The following is an 18,548-nucleotide window of genomic DNA, read 5'->3' on the forward strand; positions in this document are numbered from 1 at the left end:
GTTCTATATTTATTTTTATGTGGTTTATGTGCTCTATATTTACCACACTGTATTATAACTTAGCTGTTTAGACATCTGTTTTCCCTATTAATGTGAATTCCCAGAATACAGGGGTCATATTTACCTTTGTAGTCCTAGCACCCAAGCTACTGCCTAGAACTTAGTGAGCTCTCATTAAATGATCTATGAATACATGAATGGGGTGCCAGTTGTGCTGTGGTTATGGACACCAACTGGATCAATATTTGTGTCTGTAAGAGGAAATGTGCTCTTGATTCTCTAACCTAGAACATTTTCTGATTTTATTCTTTTCTATTTGTGCCTCTCTAGACTTCAAAGAAGCATAAATTCAAAAAGATCCAGAAACTCACAGGTCAGAAAGATCCTATCCTTGATTCTTCAGCTCAAGGCTACTGACAAATCAACTGTGGGTCTGCTTTAAGACTCCAGACTTTAATAACAGGTTGAGGGAGGGAATTGGAAAAAGATTATGTAAATGAAAGAAATGTGCTTATTCTTTCTAGCATCTCCAAAGATGCTAGATTCTTTTGAGCAACTTCCAAAGAGATGTAAACAGATTGATAATTCTTCCTATGCTTCCTTTCCCCATGCTTTCTTGCCTAATTTTCCTTTTGTGTAGAACTCAAAGTATCAGGAAAGAAATTGGGTGAGATTAATGTTTGGTGCAGGAAGTTCCGATAACTTTTTCCCCTATCATAGGCACTGGATAGAATCCTTTGGGGGAAAAAAATATGTGTTATGAACTTTGGTTCCCCTACTCCAACTCCCTACTCGCATGATTGTTCCTGCTCTTTCCAACAGCTTCATCTACTCCACGGTGAAGGCAGCATAGTAGAGTTCAAAATATAAAAACTTGAGCCGTGGGTTAAGTCTGAGCTCTACCACTAATTAACTTAATGATCCTAGGCATGGTTTCACCTTTGTTTTCTTATGTGTACAACAAGGGGGTGGAACAAGGTAGAGGTGGTATCAACAATTAGGGTGCTAAAAGCTTCTTTATCTCTGCTCCCAGCTTCCCAGTGGGAAGAAAATCTTAGGATGAGCTGCTCCGAAGCTAATGAGACACAGTGAGTAGAGTTGACCTTCACTATCTATTCCTCCTCTCTTCAGCTTACTCTACTGATAAACTCTGTAGTAATTAAGAGAAAGGTACCTAGTACTGTTTTACTTCCTTCAGAATGATAGCTGTTCCTTTTCTAAGTTAAGTCACTATTCTTACTGGTTTCCTTACTAGTACTTTAATATCACTTCAGTGACATTGACCTACTCTTGTATCCAGATTTTCAGGTCTCCCTATGGGATGGGCCCAGGAGTACGCATTCTGGTCAATGGAGAGAAGTCTTCAACAGATCCTCCAACATCTGGAATGTGCAAGGTCAGGGAAGGTCGTTTCTGGGAGGAGGTTGGGTGGTGGAAGTTTTTGTTTTTGTCTTAAGTAAACTCTACTTGAATTGAATTGAATTCTTGAGATCAAGAATTGCATGCTCTACCAACCGAGCTAGCCAGATGCCCCAAAGGTGGTAGAACTTTTAAGAGGGAGGGAGGAAGAGACCGAAGAAGGGAGGTGGGAAAGAGGGAAAGAAGGAGGGAAAAAGAGAGGGAAAAGAGAGATTGTTAGTTGGTTGCTTATTTACTTAGTTTGGGCAGTGGGCATAAATTCTGGGTCCAAAGGTTAAGTCCATGGATCATTTCTGATTGGAATGGAGACCCATACCTTCCTCTCCTCCTAGAGGAATTCTTTACATAAGTAATTGAGATTGGGGAAGACAACCTCTTTTGTTGTTATTGTTCTCACTCAGGACAAAATATTTCACATATGAAATAGCCATTACCTTTCCCTTTTCCTACTTTTTCCTGCCCCAAAGCAAATGGAAACTTTTCTTTATTTCCTAGATCAGCTCTTAAGGAATTCTGTTTGACTGAATCACAGGACACGATTTCTTCCTCCACCTCCTCTGTGCTTGTGCCTCAGGAGCCTGTTCTACCCTGTTGTGGCTGTAAGAAAGCAAAACATTCTCCTAAGGACAGCAGCTCCTCCGGATCATTATGCAGCAACTCCAGCCTGTCCCACCTTCCCGTCTTTTCTAAAGGAACAACCCGGCAAATCCAGAGCCATAGTTTACCTATTTTACCCAGAAACCAGTCTTCCATGTTCAGGAACCAGGGCACAGCCCTGCCTCCTTTTCAGCTCTCAGAGTTTGGGAAATCAAAACTGTTACAGAATTTGGCAGCTCTTTCACCCTTAAGATCCCAAAACTCTTTGATCAACTCTGTGTTCGAATCCCCAGATCTCTGCCAACAAGAAAAAACAAAGAGTCGGGGAGAGAGCAAGAGTCATTTGACATTGGATCATGGGCCAGATTTTATTTTCACCAAGGCAAGACCACGATTCTCGGGGTGGGCTCCAATCCTGCTCTCTCCTTTGGCTAGGTGGGAGTTAGAGGGACATATGGCTTGGAAGGTTTATACTTTGAGGGAACAAACAGTGCCTCTGCCGGTGAGGGAGTCATGGGCAATGCTGAATTATTTAACTGAGGCACAAGGAGGAGTTCCCGAACCACAGAAACCTCAAATCCAGGTATCTATGCCCATTCATCAAAGCACTGAACAAAGTCTCTACAATAAATTCCCAAACTGTCCATCATTTCAGCTCCATGTGAATATTGGAGTGGAATCTGGATTAAATCGAACAGAAACAAAAATTTCACAGTCACTTATCCCAGGTAAGCAGTCACAACTTGGGGATGGCCCACAGATCCTTGAATCCAGGCCCTTAGCTACATCATTGGGCACTCCGCTTCCCAAAAGTTTTGGAGCTGACGTAATTCCAGAGAAGACCACTGGACTGCAGGAGCAGCCAAAACATGTTCTAGAACTTAATATAGAACAGAGGGTCCTAGGTCTTCTGGAAAAAGGGATTCAGCAGCATAAGTCCCACATGACTAATGTGGAATTGACCCCAGGGCTACCATGTCAAGTTACAGAGAGCATAAAGGTAACTCCTTTAGCATTACTTCAAGTCATGGATGCAATGGGGATGATCCCAGAATCACATTCAGAAGTGATAGAATCTGTGGGCTTGTTCACACAGCCACCAGACAAAGTTGGGAAACCAATGGAAACGACCAAAAAAGTGAGTGTAAGCACTAAACCATCATATCAAGTCACTAAACCAAGTGCTCAGCATCAAGTTATGGGATCCAAGATGACCGCCAGTCCACTGAATCAAGTCACAGATAATGTGACGGTAAATCCTGCAGCATTGCTTCAAGTCATGGATTCAAGTCATAGTCCAGTGGCACTATTACAAGCTATGGATTTCGTGGGAATAATTCCACCAGCACGGTCACATGTTATAGAATCAGGAGATTCACAGTCTGAAATTGCAACTTTGGCCCCAGGAGCAGCTCAGTCAGTTGGTTTGACATCTTCTAGCTCTCCTCCTACTATTGGTCCATCTGGAGTTGTAGGATCTGTGGGTTTACCTCCAAAGCGACCACTTAAAGTCACAGAATCAGTAGGGACGATTCCAATGTCATCACATCAATCCATACGTTCTTTAAAGGTAAGTCCAGTAGCACTGGGGTCATCCATGGGAACGATCATAAGACCACAATCACAAGTTGCAGAAACTCAGGATTTGACCTCGAGGCCAGTATCTCAAGTCAGGAAACCTCTGGAGTTGACTCCTGGGTCATGGATTCAAGTGCGAGACTCTGTGGAGTTGACTCCACAACCGTATGTTCAAGGCACAAAGACTACAGCATTAACCCCAGGGCTACCTCATCAAGTCATGGAATCTCCAAGTTTGACCCCATGGCATCAGATCTTAGAATCTTCCGAGATGAGTCCAAGGCAAAGCCATCAAATGATGGAAACTATGGGGTCGGCTTCTGACCCCATAACCAGAAATCTGACTGATTCAAAACTGTCACATCATCAAATAATGGAACATTTAGGGACAGTCCCAAGATCACTGGGTCAAAGAAAAGCATCTAAGGAAATGAGCCAAAAGCCACTGCATCAAGTCACAAAATCTGCAGTAATGACCACCATATCTCTACTTCCAGGTGCAGAATATTTGGGGGAGAAGCCAATGCCACAACTTACAACTGTGGATTCTATGACGTTACCCCCAGCACTGCACAATGTAACATCTGTAGACATGACTCCAGGTTCGGTCCCACAGATGGTGAAATATGGACAGCTGATCCCAATTGTGAGCCCTAGAGAATTGGCCCCAGAACTTCAACTGCAGATTGTAACATCTAATGAGTTGGCTCCTATTTCACAGCTGGAAAGTGGGAATTCTGTACAGTTAGCACCAGGGTCTCAGCTTCAAGGTGTGAAATCTATTCATTTTACCCTAGGAACACAACAACAAAGTCGAAAATCTGCTGAGTTAGCCCAGGCACCACAGTTGCAAAATAGGAAATCGCTAGATTTGACCCACAATCCACAGTTGCAAGGTCTGGAATATGTTCATTTGGCCCTACCGCTGAAGTTTTCAGATACAAAAGCTGTGGAGCTGATCCTAAGACCAACCCAGGAAGAGAAGAAATCCATGGAGTTTGCCCCAAAGCCATGGTTACAAGATGAAAGATCTAAGGAGACAGCCCCAGTACTATTGTTTAAAGATGTGAAATTTCCTCAAATGGTAGAACGTAGAAATGTTATTCCTGAAACACAGGTGGAAAGTATGAAATATGAGGAGCCGATCTCAAGGGCACACATTCAAGCAGTAAAATCTGCAGAGCTGAACCTCAAGTCAAATCATCAAGCCACAGAACCTAAAGGATTAACCCCATGGCATCAAGCTTTGGAATCTTTAGGAATGATCCCAGAGCCAGGATATCAAGGAGCAGAAGTAGAGTTGACTTCCGACCCTTGTCACCACAGGAAAGAATCTCTGGAGTTGACACAATCATCTTTAAGTACTCCAGGGCCATTGAACCAGACTTCAGAATATCTGCAGGCGAACTCAGTGCCATTCCAAGGTGCTCTTGAGACAATGCTCCAAGGCGTAAAGGCCTTGGAGACTCGAATGCCTCAACACATAATAAAAGAATCTCCAGAGTTAGTACCAGGATCAGAGATGCAAGGAATGAATCCAGAAGTGTTGAACCCAGAGTCCCAAAGTATGATGTTTGTTCATCTGGATCTAGGGCCGTATTCAGAATTTATGAACTATAAGAAGTTGGCCCCAGAACCTCAATTTCAAGGTGTGAAATCTGGGCCGCTGACCCCAGAACCGCAGCCCCAAAGTACAAAACCTGAGGAGTTAACTCTAGGTCCGTTAATGCATGGCAATAAAGTTGTGGATTTAAGTGTACCACTGGAAGTATCTAAGAGGTTGGTTCCTGAAACACACGTACATGTTGAATCGAGGAAACTAAGCTTGGAACCACATTTACAAGCAACGGCGTCTTTGGGTCCAACTTCTAGACCACGGCGTCAAGACACAGCATCCATAAAGTTAGCTTCTGAGACCTGGCCACAAGAGGAGGAATCTGTGAAATTAATCCCAGAGCAAGTCACAGGAACTACTGGGATGATGCCCAGGCCATGTTTTCAGAATATTTCAGAGATGACTCTGGGGCCAGGCCATCAAGACACAGAAACTGCACAGCTCTTTTCTGGGGCTTTGCTCCAAGTGGCATTAACACCAAAACCAACAGGTCAAGTTACAGAATCTACAGAAATGACTCTAAAGCCACACCTTCAAGTTACTGAGCCTTCAGAGATACCCCTAAAGTCAGAATACAAAAACGCAGAACCTTTTGGGTTGGCATTGTCTCAAGTGGAAAATATCCAGGAGACGATGCCAGTACCACCATATTCAGTAAAAGGATCCCTGGAGTTGACTTTAGGACCACGAATGCAATATGAGAAATCAGAGTCACTAATGCAAAATTTGAAATCTGTCAAGTTAACCCCTGAGTCATCCCCAGTAGTGGTGGGACCTAAACAACTTATCACAGGACCAAAAGAACATGTTCCGGCGTTGACCCCAGAGCCACAGTTCCAGGGAGTAAAGTCTATGCTGCTGCATCCAGAGCCACAATTACAAGATGTGGAATATGTGAACTTAATCCAACAGCCAGCTACTACTGGAATGGTAGAATCTGAGAAGCTGGTACAAGAGCCAATACTACAATGTATAATATCAGAGGAATTGACTAAGGGGGCACAGCTTCAGGGTGTGAAACTGATCCCAGGGCCACATTTGCAAAGTGTCCGATTTTCACATTTACCTCCAGGGCCAGGTGTGGTGGGTATGAAACCAATGGAGCTGACCCCAGACTCAAAACTTCAAGGTGTCAAATCTGAGTTGTTGACCTCAGAGCTGAAAGATGTGAAACCCGTGGTCTTAACTACAGGACAGGGTCTAAAAGGTACGGAATCTACTTTGCTAACCCCTAGTCCACAGCTGGAAGGTGAGAAATCTATGGAGATAACCACAGTGCCATGGATAGAATATGCCAAACCTGTGAAAAGCACCCACGATACCAAGCTTCAAGGTACAACTTCTGACAGGATTCTGCATGCAAGAATTCAAGACTCCAAAGCTGTGGAGTTGGTCCAAAGAACCCAACTGCAAGATGTGCAAACTGTGGAATTGAAATTTGAGCCCAAGATGGAAGGTGAGAAAGCTGTGCCTTTTGCACCAGGGCCATTGCTCCAAGGGTCTGAACTGCAAGGTGTGAAACCCAAGGAACCGACTTTAGAGCCACAAACCCAAGATAGTAAATTGGTCGACAGTACCCCGTGTTTAAAGCATCAAAGTTTACAATCTGTAGAGGAAACTCCAGATTCAGAGCCGCAATGTGAAAAATCTGTAAAGTTGACCCCGAGGCTAAACAAGCAGGAAGTAAAATCTGTGAAAGCAACCAGAAGATCAAAGTTTGAAGGAGTAAAAACTGTGGATTTAGCCCCAAGGCAACAGTTTCCAGAGACAGCACTCATGAATTTAACGTCTGGGCCAGAACAGGATGGCACGCTATCTGTAATCTCTCCAGAGCATCAATGTGTGAATTCAGAGCAGTTGCAGAGAGGGGCTCAGTCGGACGATGGGCTGTCTTTGGAGTTAACTCCAGAGCTAAAATTTAAAGGTAAAAAATTAGTAGACCTCAATTTTGAGTCACAGTTGGAAAGTATGAGATCAGACTTGACTCTAGAATCAAATATTCAAGGTTTAAAACCTAGAGAATTCAAGCCTGAACCACTTGAACCTCAGCTGCAAAGCACAAAGTCTCCTAAGTTGACCCCAGGGGCACCACTGCACCAGATTGAAGGCTCAAAGTTAGCTTCAGAGCCACAGCTTTGTGTAAAAACCATTGAGTTGAAACAAGAGCCACTGCTTGAAAGTACGAGATGCATTCAGTGGATCCCAGGACCTAAGTTCCAAGCTGTGAAATCTGTAGAGTTCAATCTCAGGTCACAGTCTCCAGGTGTTAAATTTGTAGGGTTGAAATCTTCGACACAGTTAAGAGATGTGAAGTCATCTGAATTGACTCTCGGGTCCAAATCTCAAGGTGTGATATATACAGAGTTCAACCTTGTGCCACGGTTGCAGAACATGAAAACCTCTGGGGTGCACGCAGGAACACAGCTGCAAAAAGGGAAGGTTTTGGCATCAACCTCAGAGCCACAGCTTCAAGATGTCAAAACTACTGAGTTCAAAAAAGAGCCACAGCTGGAAAGAGTGAGGTGTATCCAGTGGATACCAGGACCTGATTTCCAAGGTGTGAAGTCTATAGGGTTACAGTCTCAAGGTGTTAAGTCTCTAGGGTTGAAACCTTTGATACAGTTAGAAGATAGAAAGTCATCTACATTAACTCCAAGGCCAAAGCTCCAAGATACACAATCTTCGGCATCACTCCAGGAACATGAGCTTCAAGACTGTGATTTGAAACCTTGTCGACAGGTTAGAAGTGTGAAATCATGTGAGCTGACTTCAAGGTCAAAGCTCTGGGATATAAAATTTATACCACTGGAATCTAGGCTTTGCATGCATGATAGGAAATCTACTAAACTGCCTGCAAAACCAAAGCTTCAAGAAGTGAGACCCTTACAGTCATCCCCAGGAGCACAGCTTCAGGGTGTGAAGTCTCTGGTGCTTATGGAAGGTCCACAGCTTCCTGGTGTGAAATCTGGGCTATTAAGCCAAGGGTCACAATTACAAAGCAATACAAGTAGAGAACTGAACTCCCCACTACACTTGGCAAGCACAAAGTCTTCTGAATTGACTCTTCAGACAAAGCCTCAAGGTATGAAATCTGAGAATTTCAACTCTGGGTCACAGTGGCATGATCTAAAACCTTCTAAGTTGTCACCTGAGATAAAGTCCCAAGATAAGACATTTACTGAGTTAAATCCAAGTTCACAGTTGAATGGTATAACATTTGCTACACTGATCACAGGAACAAAGATTCAAGGTACCAAATGTACAGATTTCAACCTTGGGCCATTGTTACAACATGTGAATTCTTCCAAAAGGACCTCAAAGACAAAGCTTCAAAATGTAAAACATAAAGAAAGCTGTCCCAGTCCCCAGGTGCAAGTTGTGAAATCTTCTGACCTGCCCCTTGGATCAAAGCTTCAAAATGTGCAGGTGGTGTTCAACCCTGACTCACAGTTTCAAGGAGAGAAATGTTCTAAATTAATCTCAAAAACAAAGTTTCAAGATGTGGAATCTGTGAATGTCAAACCTGGGCCACAGCTGAGAGGTGTGAAATCTTCTGAATTGATACAGGGGACAAAGCTTCAAAAAGTGAAGTCCATGGACTTCAAGTCGGGCCCCCAGTTGGAAGATGTGACATCTTCTATGTTGATCATGGGTATAAAGCTTCGAGATGTAAAATCTATGAATTTCAAGTCTGGACCACACTTGAAGGATGGGAAATCTTCACAAGTGATCCCAAGGGAAAAGCTTGGAGGTGTGAAATCTGCAGAACTGAAAGCTAATCCAAAGTTACAAGGGGAGAAATCTTCTGATCTGACCCTGGAGAGGAAGTTCTCAGGTATGAAAGCAGGCCCACAGTTACAAGACGTGCAATGTTCTGAATTGATCATGGGTATAAAACTTCAAGATAAAAAATCGGCAGGATTTGGTTCTAGATCGCACTTGCGAGGTATGAGATCTTCTGAAGTGATCCCAGGGTCAAAACTTCAACAAGTGAAACCCTCTGAGTTCAACCACGGTCCAAAGCTACAAGGTGGGAAATCTGATTTAATTCAGAGGAGGAAGCTTCAAGGTGTGAAATCTGTGGAGTTCAACCCCGGACCACAGAGACAAGGTGAGAAATCTGATTTGATGCTAGAGTGCAGGCTCCAAGATTTGAAATCTGTTGACTTAAAACCGGTTCTGCAGTTACAGAGTGTGCCATCTTCGGAGTTAACACCAAAAACAAAGCTTCAAAGTGGAGAATCTGTGGAGTTCCATATCAGACCCACGTGGCAAGACATGAAACCTCTTGAATTGGCTCTAGGTGCAAAGACCCAAGATGTGAAATCTTTGGGGTTTGAGTCAGTCCCACGATTACAAAATAGGAAACTGCCTATGTTGACACCAGGATCACACATTCAAGGCATGAAATCTCTGAAATTCAGCCCTGGGGCAACGTTGCAAGGTGCAAAATCTCCTGAGTCTGTAAAGCTTCAAATAATGAAAACCACAGAGGTCAACCAGGACCTAGAGTTCCAGGTCGCAAAACCCTCTGAGTTAGCCTTGGAATCAAAGATTGGCAATGTGAGATGTTCCGAGTTCAATGCTGGGAAGCAGCGGCAAGAAGAGAAGTCTTTTACGTTGAAACCATGGCCAGAGCTTCAAAGTGTGAAATTTGTGCTATACAACCCTGGACCACATTGGCAACATATAAAATCTTCAGAATTGTGCAAAGAGACAAAGCTTCAAGATGTGAAATCTGAGGAATCCAATCCTGAGCAACAGTGGCAAGATGTTAAATCCTCTGAGCTATGCCAGGGATCAAGGCTTCAAGGTATGCCATCCTTCAAGTTCAATCCAGGGCCACAGTTACAAGAGATAAAACCTGAGTTGTGCACAGACAGGAAGCTTCCATATGAGCCAGTTCTGGAAATGAAGCATCATCCTAAATTACAAGGTAGGAAATCCTCTGAATTTAATCTAGCCCCACAGCTTCAGTGTAGAAATGTTAGGGCATTCAGTACCGGACCACCACTAAATGGTGTAAAATCTGAGTTGAATTCTGGATCAGAGCCTCGAGGTATAAAATCCCAGGTGTTCTGCCCTGGGCCACCTTTGCAGGATGTGAATTCTTCTGCATTTATTTCAAAACCAAAAGTTCAGTGTGTAAATTCTGTTAAATGCAAATCTGAGCCACCCTTGCAAGGTATAAACCCTTCTGAATTAACTTCAGTTTCCAAACTTCAAGGTACAAAGTCTTCTGAGTTGAGGTCAGAGACCCCTAGGGAGACAACTATGGTGTTCAACCCTGATCCACATTTGCAAGATTTGAAATCTGAATTGATTCCAGGGTCAAAGTTTCTTGCTATAGCACTCATGGAATGCAACCCTGAGCCACAGAGGAAGTGTGTAAATTCTTCTAAGTTGAATCCAGAGCCAAAATTACAATGTGCAAATTCTATGGGGTGCAAACCTGGGCCGCCTTTGCAAGGTGTACAGTCCTTTGAATTGACTTCAGGGACAAAAGGTCAAGGTCCAGGATCTCAGGGGAATCCGGGGTCCAAGAATCAAAGTGAGACATCTATGGTGTTCATCGCTGAACCACATTTACAAGATTTGAAATCCGAATTGATTCCAGGGTCAAAGTTTCTTGCTGTAGCACCTATGGAATGCAACCCCGGGCCACAGACGAAGTGTGTAAATTCTTTGGAGTTGGATCCAGAGCCGAAAGTACAATGTGCTAATTCTATGGGGTATGAACTTGGGCCACCTTTGCAAGGTATACAGTCTTTTGAGTTGACTTCAGGGGTTAAATGTCAAGGTATGGGATCTTTTGATTTGAATCTGGGGTCAGAAGTTCTAGGTATAAAATCTCTTATGTTCGACCCTGTGCAACATTTACAAAATATGAAACGCAAATTGAGTCCAGGGACAAAGTTTCAAGGTATAACATCACAAGAATTAAACTGTGGCCCAGAGCTGCAAGGTGTGAATTCTTCTGATTTGAATTTTGGGTCAGAACTTCAATGCATAAATGCTATAAAGTTTAATCCAGACCCAGAGATGCAAGGCATGAAACCCTCTGACTTGGATCCTACGTCACAATATCAAGGTACAAAATCTATTCTGTTCAGCCCTGGACCACATTTGCAAGGTGTAAAATCATCTGAGTTAATTCCAGGGACAAAGTTTCCAGACATCCAGTTTTTGGAGAATCACTGTGGGTCCCAGCAACAAGTTGTGCACTCAGTGTTCACTTTAGGCTCTTCGCTGAATGGTATGAAACCTGTGTTATTTTTACCAAAGCCACTGCTTGAAGATGTAAAGTCTGTGAAGACCAACAAAGAGCCAGTGTCTTGTGGTGGAAATTCTGTGAAACTGGCTTCAGGCTCTGAGCTGCAGGACTTGAAATGTGAGATGTTTGCACTAGAGCCATGTTTTACAAAAGTGAAACCTGTGGCGTTAAATCCAGGGCCACATGCTCAAGGTATGAATTCTGGGGAGTTGCCCTCACACCTCAGGCAGCACAGTGAGAGATCTGTGGTGTTTGCACCAAAGGTGTGTTTTCAAGATGTGAAATCTCTGGCGTTGAAGCCAGGGCCACAACCTCAAGATGTGAATTCTAAGGATTTGATTTCTTGCCTCAGGCAGAAGTCTATGGTGTTTGAATCAGAGCAGTGTTCTCAAGATGTGACATCTTTGAGGTTAAAGCTACAGCTACAGCCTCCGAGTGCTAATTCTTCAGGGTTTCCCTCATGCCTAAGGTCACCAAGTGTTAATTCTGAGGTCTTTGCACCGGAACTATGTTTTCAAGATGTGAAATCGGTGGGGTTGACACCAGGGTCCCCACAGCAAGGTATGAATTGCCAAGAGTTGACTTCAGGATGGCAAAGTATGAAACCAACAGTGTTGGCACCAGAGCCAACTAAGAAGTTCATACCAGGACCCATGGTGCGTAGTGTTAAATTTTCAAGTTTGTCTCCAGAATCACAGCGACAAGGTGAGAAACCTTTGGAGTTTACTCCAGAAGCAAAGTTGCAAAGTATAAAACATGTGGCATTGTCTTCAGCATCTCTGCAACAAGATATGAAATCTATAGAGTTACTACCGGGGTCACTGCTTCCAAGAACAAAATCTGAGGGACTAACTCCAAGGAGGAGCTATCAAATCACAGATTCCTCGGAGATAATCCCTAGGCCGGGGCATCAATTTATAGAAGGTGCAGAGATGATCCCAACACCAAAGCCTCAAGTCCCTAAATCTGTGAATTTGGTGATCCCAACACCAAAGCATCAAGTCTCCAAATCTGTAAATGTGATTTCAGTACCAATTTATCATACCACAGAAAGGTTGGCCTATCAAGGCAATGAAACTGTAGAAAAATCTGTGGGGTTGGCCCCAAAGTCAACAAGTAAAACCATGGAATCTTCAGGAGTGCCTCTAAGGCTAGATCTTCAAGTCCCAGAATCTGTTGATCTGACTCCTGTGCTAAGGAATCAAGGCTCTGAAACCTTAGAATTAACCTTAAAGAAAATCCCAGAAACTCTCGAGTTGCTCTCTCAGTCATGGCCTCAAGTTAAGGATTCGGGGGAATCCTATACAAGGCCAGTGCAGGAAGTTACAGGATCTGAAGAGATGACAGTAGAGCCCAAGTATCACACTACAGGAACTATAGGGTTGACCCACAAAGCAAGGCCAACAGAGAAGGAATTCCTTGGCATGACCCCAAAGCCAATAAGTAAAACCACTGGATATACAGAGAACGCTCCAAGGCCCTATCCTCAAGCACTAGAATTTGCGGAGGCGATCTCCGAGAAAAGACTGCAAAGGGAAGGATCAGAAGCACTGACTACAGAGTCATTACATCATGTCCCAGAATCTTCAGAGATGACACCAAGGCTAAGATATCCAGTTCCTGAATCTGTGGGTTCAACCTCTAAGCAGTGGCTTCAAAGGGAGGAATCTTTAGATTTGTCCCCAAGGCAGACAGGTCAAGCTACAGGACATGCAGAATCTGTAGAGCTCACATCTGACACACGGCAGCAAGGGGATGGACCAATGGGGCTGACACAATCACAGAATCAAAGTATGAAATATTCACAGATAGCTCCAGGACTACAGGGTCAAATTACAGAGCTTATGAGGATTAGTCCAAAGCTGCTCCATCAAGTCACAGGATGTACAAAGACACAGCTTCAAGCTGCTCAACCAATAGGAATAACCTCAAGAAGCCCCCCAAGAGTTGTTGAATATGTGAAAGTGTCTCCTGGGCCACCACTTCATGCTGTAAAGTCTGTACCATTAACACCAGGGGGAACCTCTCAAATGGTAGACTATGTTGAACTGACTCCAAAAGTACAAGATGTGAGACCTTCTGAGTTTACCTCAGGGCTATGGTTGCAAAGTGTAAAATCAAAGGAATTAACCACAGAGCCAACACACCAGATTTTGGATAGAATGAAGTTGACAGGCTTTCAAATTGTAAAGACTCTTTTAATCCCACGGCCACCACTTCAAATTGTAAAATCTGAGGAATTAGCACCACCACCAATTCCTCAGATTGTAGAACCAATAGGAGACTCCTTAGGATCAGCTACTGAAGTAATGGATTGTTTGGATTTCTTCCCAAGGCCACATCTTCAAGAAATGGTAGAACTAATGGTGAGGCCAAATATCGAAGAGAAATCGCCAGAATCACTCTCACAGCCAGCATTTTCTTTGGAGGAATCGACAGTGTTCACTCATGAACAAGGGCTTCAGGCTGTGAAAGGAATGGGGGTAAAAATAGGGCCTCCTCAAATCATGGAATGTGAGGATTTGAATCTAGTACAGATATATCAGAATAGGGAATCTGAGGATTTTATGTCAAGAGAGGAGTTACAAATAGGGAATTATTTCTCTAGATTTCTACAGAACTCTTCAAACTCGCTCATCTCAAGCTCTGTCGAAGCATCTGAATTAGGAAGCCTTTGTGATCTGGAGATGCCAGAAGTGTCAAGGGCCTTGGATATAAATAACTTTGGGACAGATATTTTGCAGTCTGAAGAATACTTTATAGACCCTACAATGATACAAACTTCAACCTTTCCCTTGTCCCTTCACAATCAACCCTCTGATGAGATAGGTCACATTGTAGAAATGCCACATTTTGAGATCCCAGGAGTAGGTGTCGTATCTAAGAGGACTGATAAGAAGCAGGTGGAGAAGCTAGAGAATTCACTCCAGCGCCTATCCCATCATCCACTGCAAAGCTGGAGAACACCATCTAAGACCTTCCAGTCAGGATCAGGAACTCAAAGAGGCCTGAACTGGTCTGTCTTGAGCAGACAACAGAATGTCTGGGAGAATCACTCCTGGAGACAGCGATTACCCAGAAAATACCTCTCCAAGATGCTAGTGTTAGGGAATGTCTTGGGAACCACCATGGAAAGGAACCTTTGTTCTCAAACATCTTTAACGGAAAGAGCCACTGCAGATATCTGTCAATCTATTCAGAATTTATTTGGGGTTCCTGCGGAATTGATGGAACTTTCCAAGAGCCTACTAGAGAAGAGTCGAAGTAGTATTTCTCAGACTTCAGTGCCTGAAAGCTACATTCAGAGACACACTTCCTATCATGGTCACGAACAAAGAAGAGCCTTAAGGATGTGGACACGTAGCTCCATGTCCTCCATAATACAGCAACACTCTGGGGCTAGTGCGAAAATAAAGAAAAGTTCGAAGCTTAGTGATATATCCCAGGAAGTCATTCAGCACAGGCCTGTTTCATGTACAGAGGGCCAGCCTCCTGTCCCAGTAAATTTAGAGTCTTCCTTCAATATACTTTTTACTAGGAAAGATTCTGTTCCAATGGAAGAGAGTGAGAACTCACAGAGTTCACAGACAAGGATTTTTGAGTCCCAACACTGTCTCAAGCCAAGTTATCTTCCCCAGGCCAAGACTGACTTGTCAGAACAGTTCCAGTTGCTACAAGATCTGCGGCTAAAAATAGCAGCAAAACTGTTAAGGAGTCAGATACCCCCCAATGTACCTCCACCTCTAACTTCAGGTGTGGTTTTAAAATACCCTATCTGCCTACAGTGTGGCCTATGTGCAGGACTTAATTGCCGTCATCAATTACAGGGCACTTTGGGGTCTTACCTTCTTATCTACCCACAGCTCCACCTTGTAAGTACTCCCGAAAACCATGGAGAGATTAAGGTGAGTTTTGGCTTTAGGTTGCAAACTAGGAAAAGATCCCAAGTCCCAAAGTACCACAGAAGAGACAGATCCATCACACCAAGGAGTTCTATATCACTACCACTAAGGAAAGCTAAAGCCTATACTCGAGCTTCCAAGAGTCCTACTTCTACAATGGATTTCCGGTCTGTATCTTCCCAGTCTCCTGCTCCTGTACAAGTCCACATCAGGCAAAGACAGTCTAGAAGCCCTGCCCTAGCAGGAAAGACGATAATTGGAGGGCCAGGGCACTATGAGTTTACTCCAGTTCACTCTCTACCAGAGAGTGACTCTGAAACCGATCAGGATGAAACATGGGCTAAAAGGAGAACCAAAAAGACCCGTAGTTCAAAATACCCTAAGAAAAGAATCACTACGGGAGGCAGAACACAAAACACAAAGTTCTACAGAAATGGTAGAACCACAATACGGAGTTCTTCTCGGGATTTACCAGACCAGTTAAGAAGGAAGAGGAATGGAGCATCTCTGACAACTACTGCCTCTTCAAAAAGACAACCTAAGAAATCCTCCCAACCCAAATTCATTCAACGGCTTTTTCAAGGTCTGAAGCAAGCATTCCAGAGAGCACGCAGAACTATGGCTTTTGCTGGACAGAAGCCTGAGGACACGTCAAGGCCAGACCATTTGTGTTCAAGCAAAAACCACCATCCAAAACGAAAAGCCAGAGATTATTCCTCATCAAGAGATATCAAAAGAGATAGGATGTCAGTTGGTAAGCTAAAGCGAACAGACATAACCACTAAGCAGGAGAAGATGTTATGGGAAGAAATACAGCAATCCACATCAGCTCATCAACCAAAAAGAGGTAGCTCTTTCCAACATAGACATACCCAACGACCCAAGCCCATAGTTTCCCAAAGAAGTGCTATTTTCAAAACCACTTCAGTTGGACAGGCTGTGGTCATTGTTCAAAAGGACAGCAGCAGCAAAGGTAACAAAAACTCTTCCAGATGTGAAATCTCTAGCCAGGAGTCCAAGAGCTCCAAAACAGGAACCAGAGTTCAGGCCAGAGAGAGAAATCTACACGGTTCCCTTAAGAGAACCTCACACAGTCACCTTACAGAGAAACTCACACCCACGAAGCAAAACCACCATAGCGTCGTAAGGGAGAGAACCCCATGTAATTCCTCGGAAAGGAGCCATCGCAGTCCCTCTCAGAGGCGCCATCGAAGTCGTCCTCGCAGGAGACATCACAGTTCCTCTGAAAGGAGCCATCAGAGTCCCTGTGAGAGGAGATGTCGCAGTCCTTGTGAGAGGAGATGTCGCAGTCTCTTTCAGAAAACACATCACAGTCCCTTAGAGGTGAGAGGATACAGCCCTTCTGAGAGAAGACAGCACAGGCCCTCTGAGAGGAGTGGTCACAGTTCCTCAGATAGAACTCACTGTAGTCCCTCTGAAAGACATGGACACAGTCCCTCTGAGAGGAACAGACACAGTCATTCTGAGCAGAGCCAAGAGAACCACGTTGAAAGGGGCCAGTACAGTTGGTGTGGGAAAACCCATCTCCGTGTCTTGGAGGTGAGAGGACACAGCCCTACTGAGGGAAGACAGCACAGGTCCTCTGAGAGGAGTGGTCGCAGTTCCTCAGAGAGAACGCACTGTAGTCCCTCTGAAAGAAATGGACACAGTCCCTCTGAGAGGAACAGACACAGTCATTCTGAGCAGAGCCAACAGAACCAATTTGAAAGGGGCCAGTACAGTTCGTGTGGGAAAACCCATCTCCGTGTCTTGGAGGTGAGAGGACACAGCCCTATTGAAAGAAGACAGCACAGGCCCTCTGAGAGGAGTGGTCGCAGTTCCTCAGAGAGAACTCACTGTAGTCCCTCTGAAAGAAATGGACGCAGTCCCTCTGAGAGGAACAGACACAGTCATTCTGCGCAGAGCCAACAGAACCAATTTGAAAGGGGCCAGTACAGTTCGTGTGGGAAAACCCATCTCCGTGTCTTGGAGGTGAGAGGACACAGCCCTACTGAAAGAAGACAGCACAGGCCCTCTGAGAGGAGTGGTCGCAGTTCCTCAGAGAGAACTCACTGTAGTCCCTCTGAAAGAAATGGACGCAGTCCCTCTGAGAGGAACAGACACAGTCATTCTGTGCAGAACCAACAGAACCAATTTGAAAGGGGCCAGTACAGTTCATGTGGGAAAACCCATCTCCGTGTCTTGGAGGTGAGAGGACACAGCCCTATTGAAAGAAGACAGCACAGGCCCTCTGAGAGGAGTGGTCGCAGTTCCTCAGAGAGAACTCACTGTAGTCCCTCTGAAAGAAATGGACGCAGTCCCTCTGAGAGGAACAGACACAGTCATTCTGCGCAGAGCCAACAGAACCAATTTGAAAGGGGCCAGTACAGTTCGTGTGGGAAAACCCATCTCCGTGTCTTGGAGGTGAGAGGACACAGCCCTACTGAAAGAAGACAGCACAGGCCCTCTGAGAGGAGTGGTCGCAGTTCCTCAGAGAGAACTCACTGTAGTCCCTCTGAAAGAAATGGACGCAGTCCCTCTGAGAGGAACAGACACAGTCATTCTGTGCAGAACCAACAGAACCAATTTGAAAGGGGCCAGTACAGTTCGTGTGGGAAAACCCATCTCCGTGTCTTGGAGGTGAGAGGACACAGCCCTATTGAAAGAAGACAGCACAGGACTTCTGAGAGGAGTGGTCGCAGTTCCTCAGAGAGAACTCATTGTAGTCCCTCTGAAAGAAATGGACGCAGTCCCTCTGAGAGGAACAGACACAGTCATTCTGAGCAGAGCCAACAGAACCAGTCTGAAAGGGGCCAGTACAGTTGGTGTGGGAAAACCCATCTCAGTCCCTTGGAGGTGAAAAGACACAGCCCTATTGAGAGAAGACAGCACAGGCCCTCTGAGAGGAGTGGTCGCAGTTCCTCAGAGAGAACTCACTGTAGTCCCTCTGAAAGAAATGGACGCAGTCCCTCTGAGAGGAACAGACACGGTCATTCTGAGCAGAGCCAACAGAACCAGTTTGAAAGGGGCCAGGACAGTTGGTGTGGGAAAACGCATCTCTCTGCAAGAACCCATGGCAGTCCCGCTAAGGAGAGACTCCAACACAACTGCCCCAGGAAGAGGCTCAGACATGGTCTGTCTGAAGATTGCAAGGGCTCCTCAA

At 44.6% G+C, this 18,548-nt stretch overlaps 2 protein-coding genes across 14 annotated transcripts in view; one reads left to right on the forward strand and one right to left on the reverse strand.

Annotated features, from left to right (window-relative positions):
* LOC116596073 overlaps window positions 1-18,548 on the forward strand; it is an 18,608-nt gene continuing 60 nt past the window's right edge. Inside the window, 3 exon segments of the mRNA XM_032353084.1 lie at window positions 1-1,088; window positions 1,301-1,396; window positions 1,915-18,548. Coding sequence (XP_032208975.1) covers window positions 1,060-1,088; window positions 1,301-1,396; window positions 1,915-18,548 — 16,759 coding nt within the window. The 5' untranslated portion in view covers window positions 1-1,059.
* The window catches only part of LOC116596066 (intraflagellar transport protein 172 homolog), a 25,687-nt gene continuing 11,437 nt past the window's right edge, over window positions 4,299-18,548 (reverse strand). For 9 of the 13 annotated variants that reach the window (XM_032353064.1, XM_032353070.1, XM_032353071.1 and 6 more), the window contains one exon: window positions 4,299-4,387. The gene's annotated coding sequence lies outside the window, so the exon portion shown is untranslated. Of the gene's footprint in view, window positions 4,388-13,867; window positions 13,950-18,548 lie in introns of those variants that run through there. The other 4 variants (XM_032353073.1, XM_032353067.1, XM_032353074.1 and 1 more) reach the window with 4 other exon arrangements.

This window comes from Mustela erminea, chromosome 7 (assembly GCF_009829155.1).
Source record: "Mustela erminea isolate mMusErm1 chromosome 7, mMusErm1.Pri, whole genome shotgun sequence".
Lineage (NCBI taxonomy): Eukaryota > Metazoa > Chordata > Mammalia > Carnivora > Mustelidae > Mustela > Mustela erminea.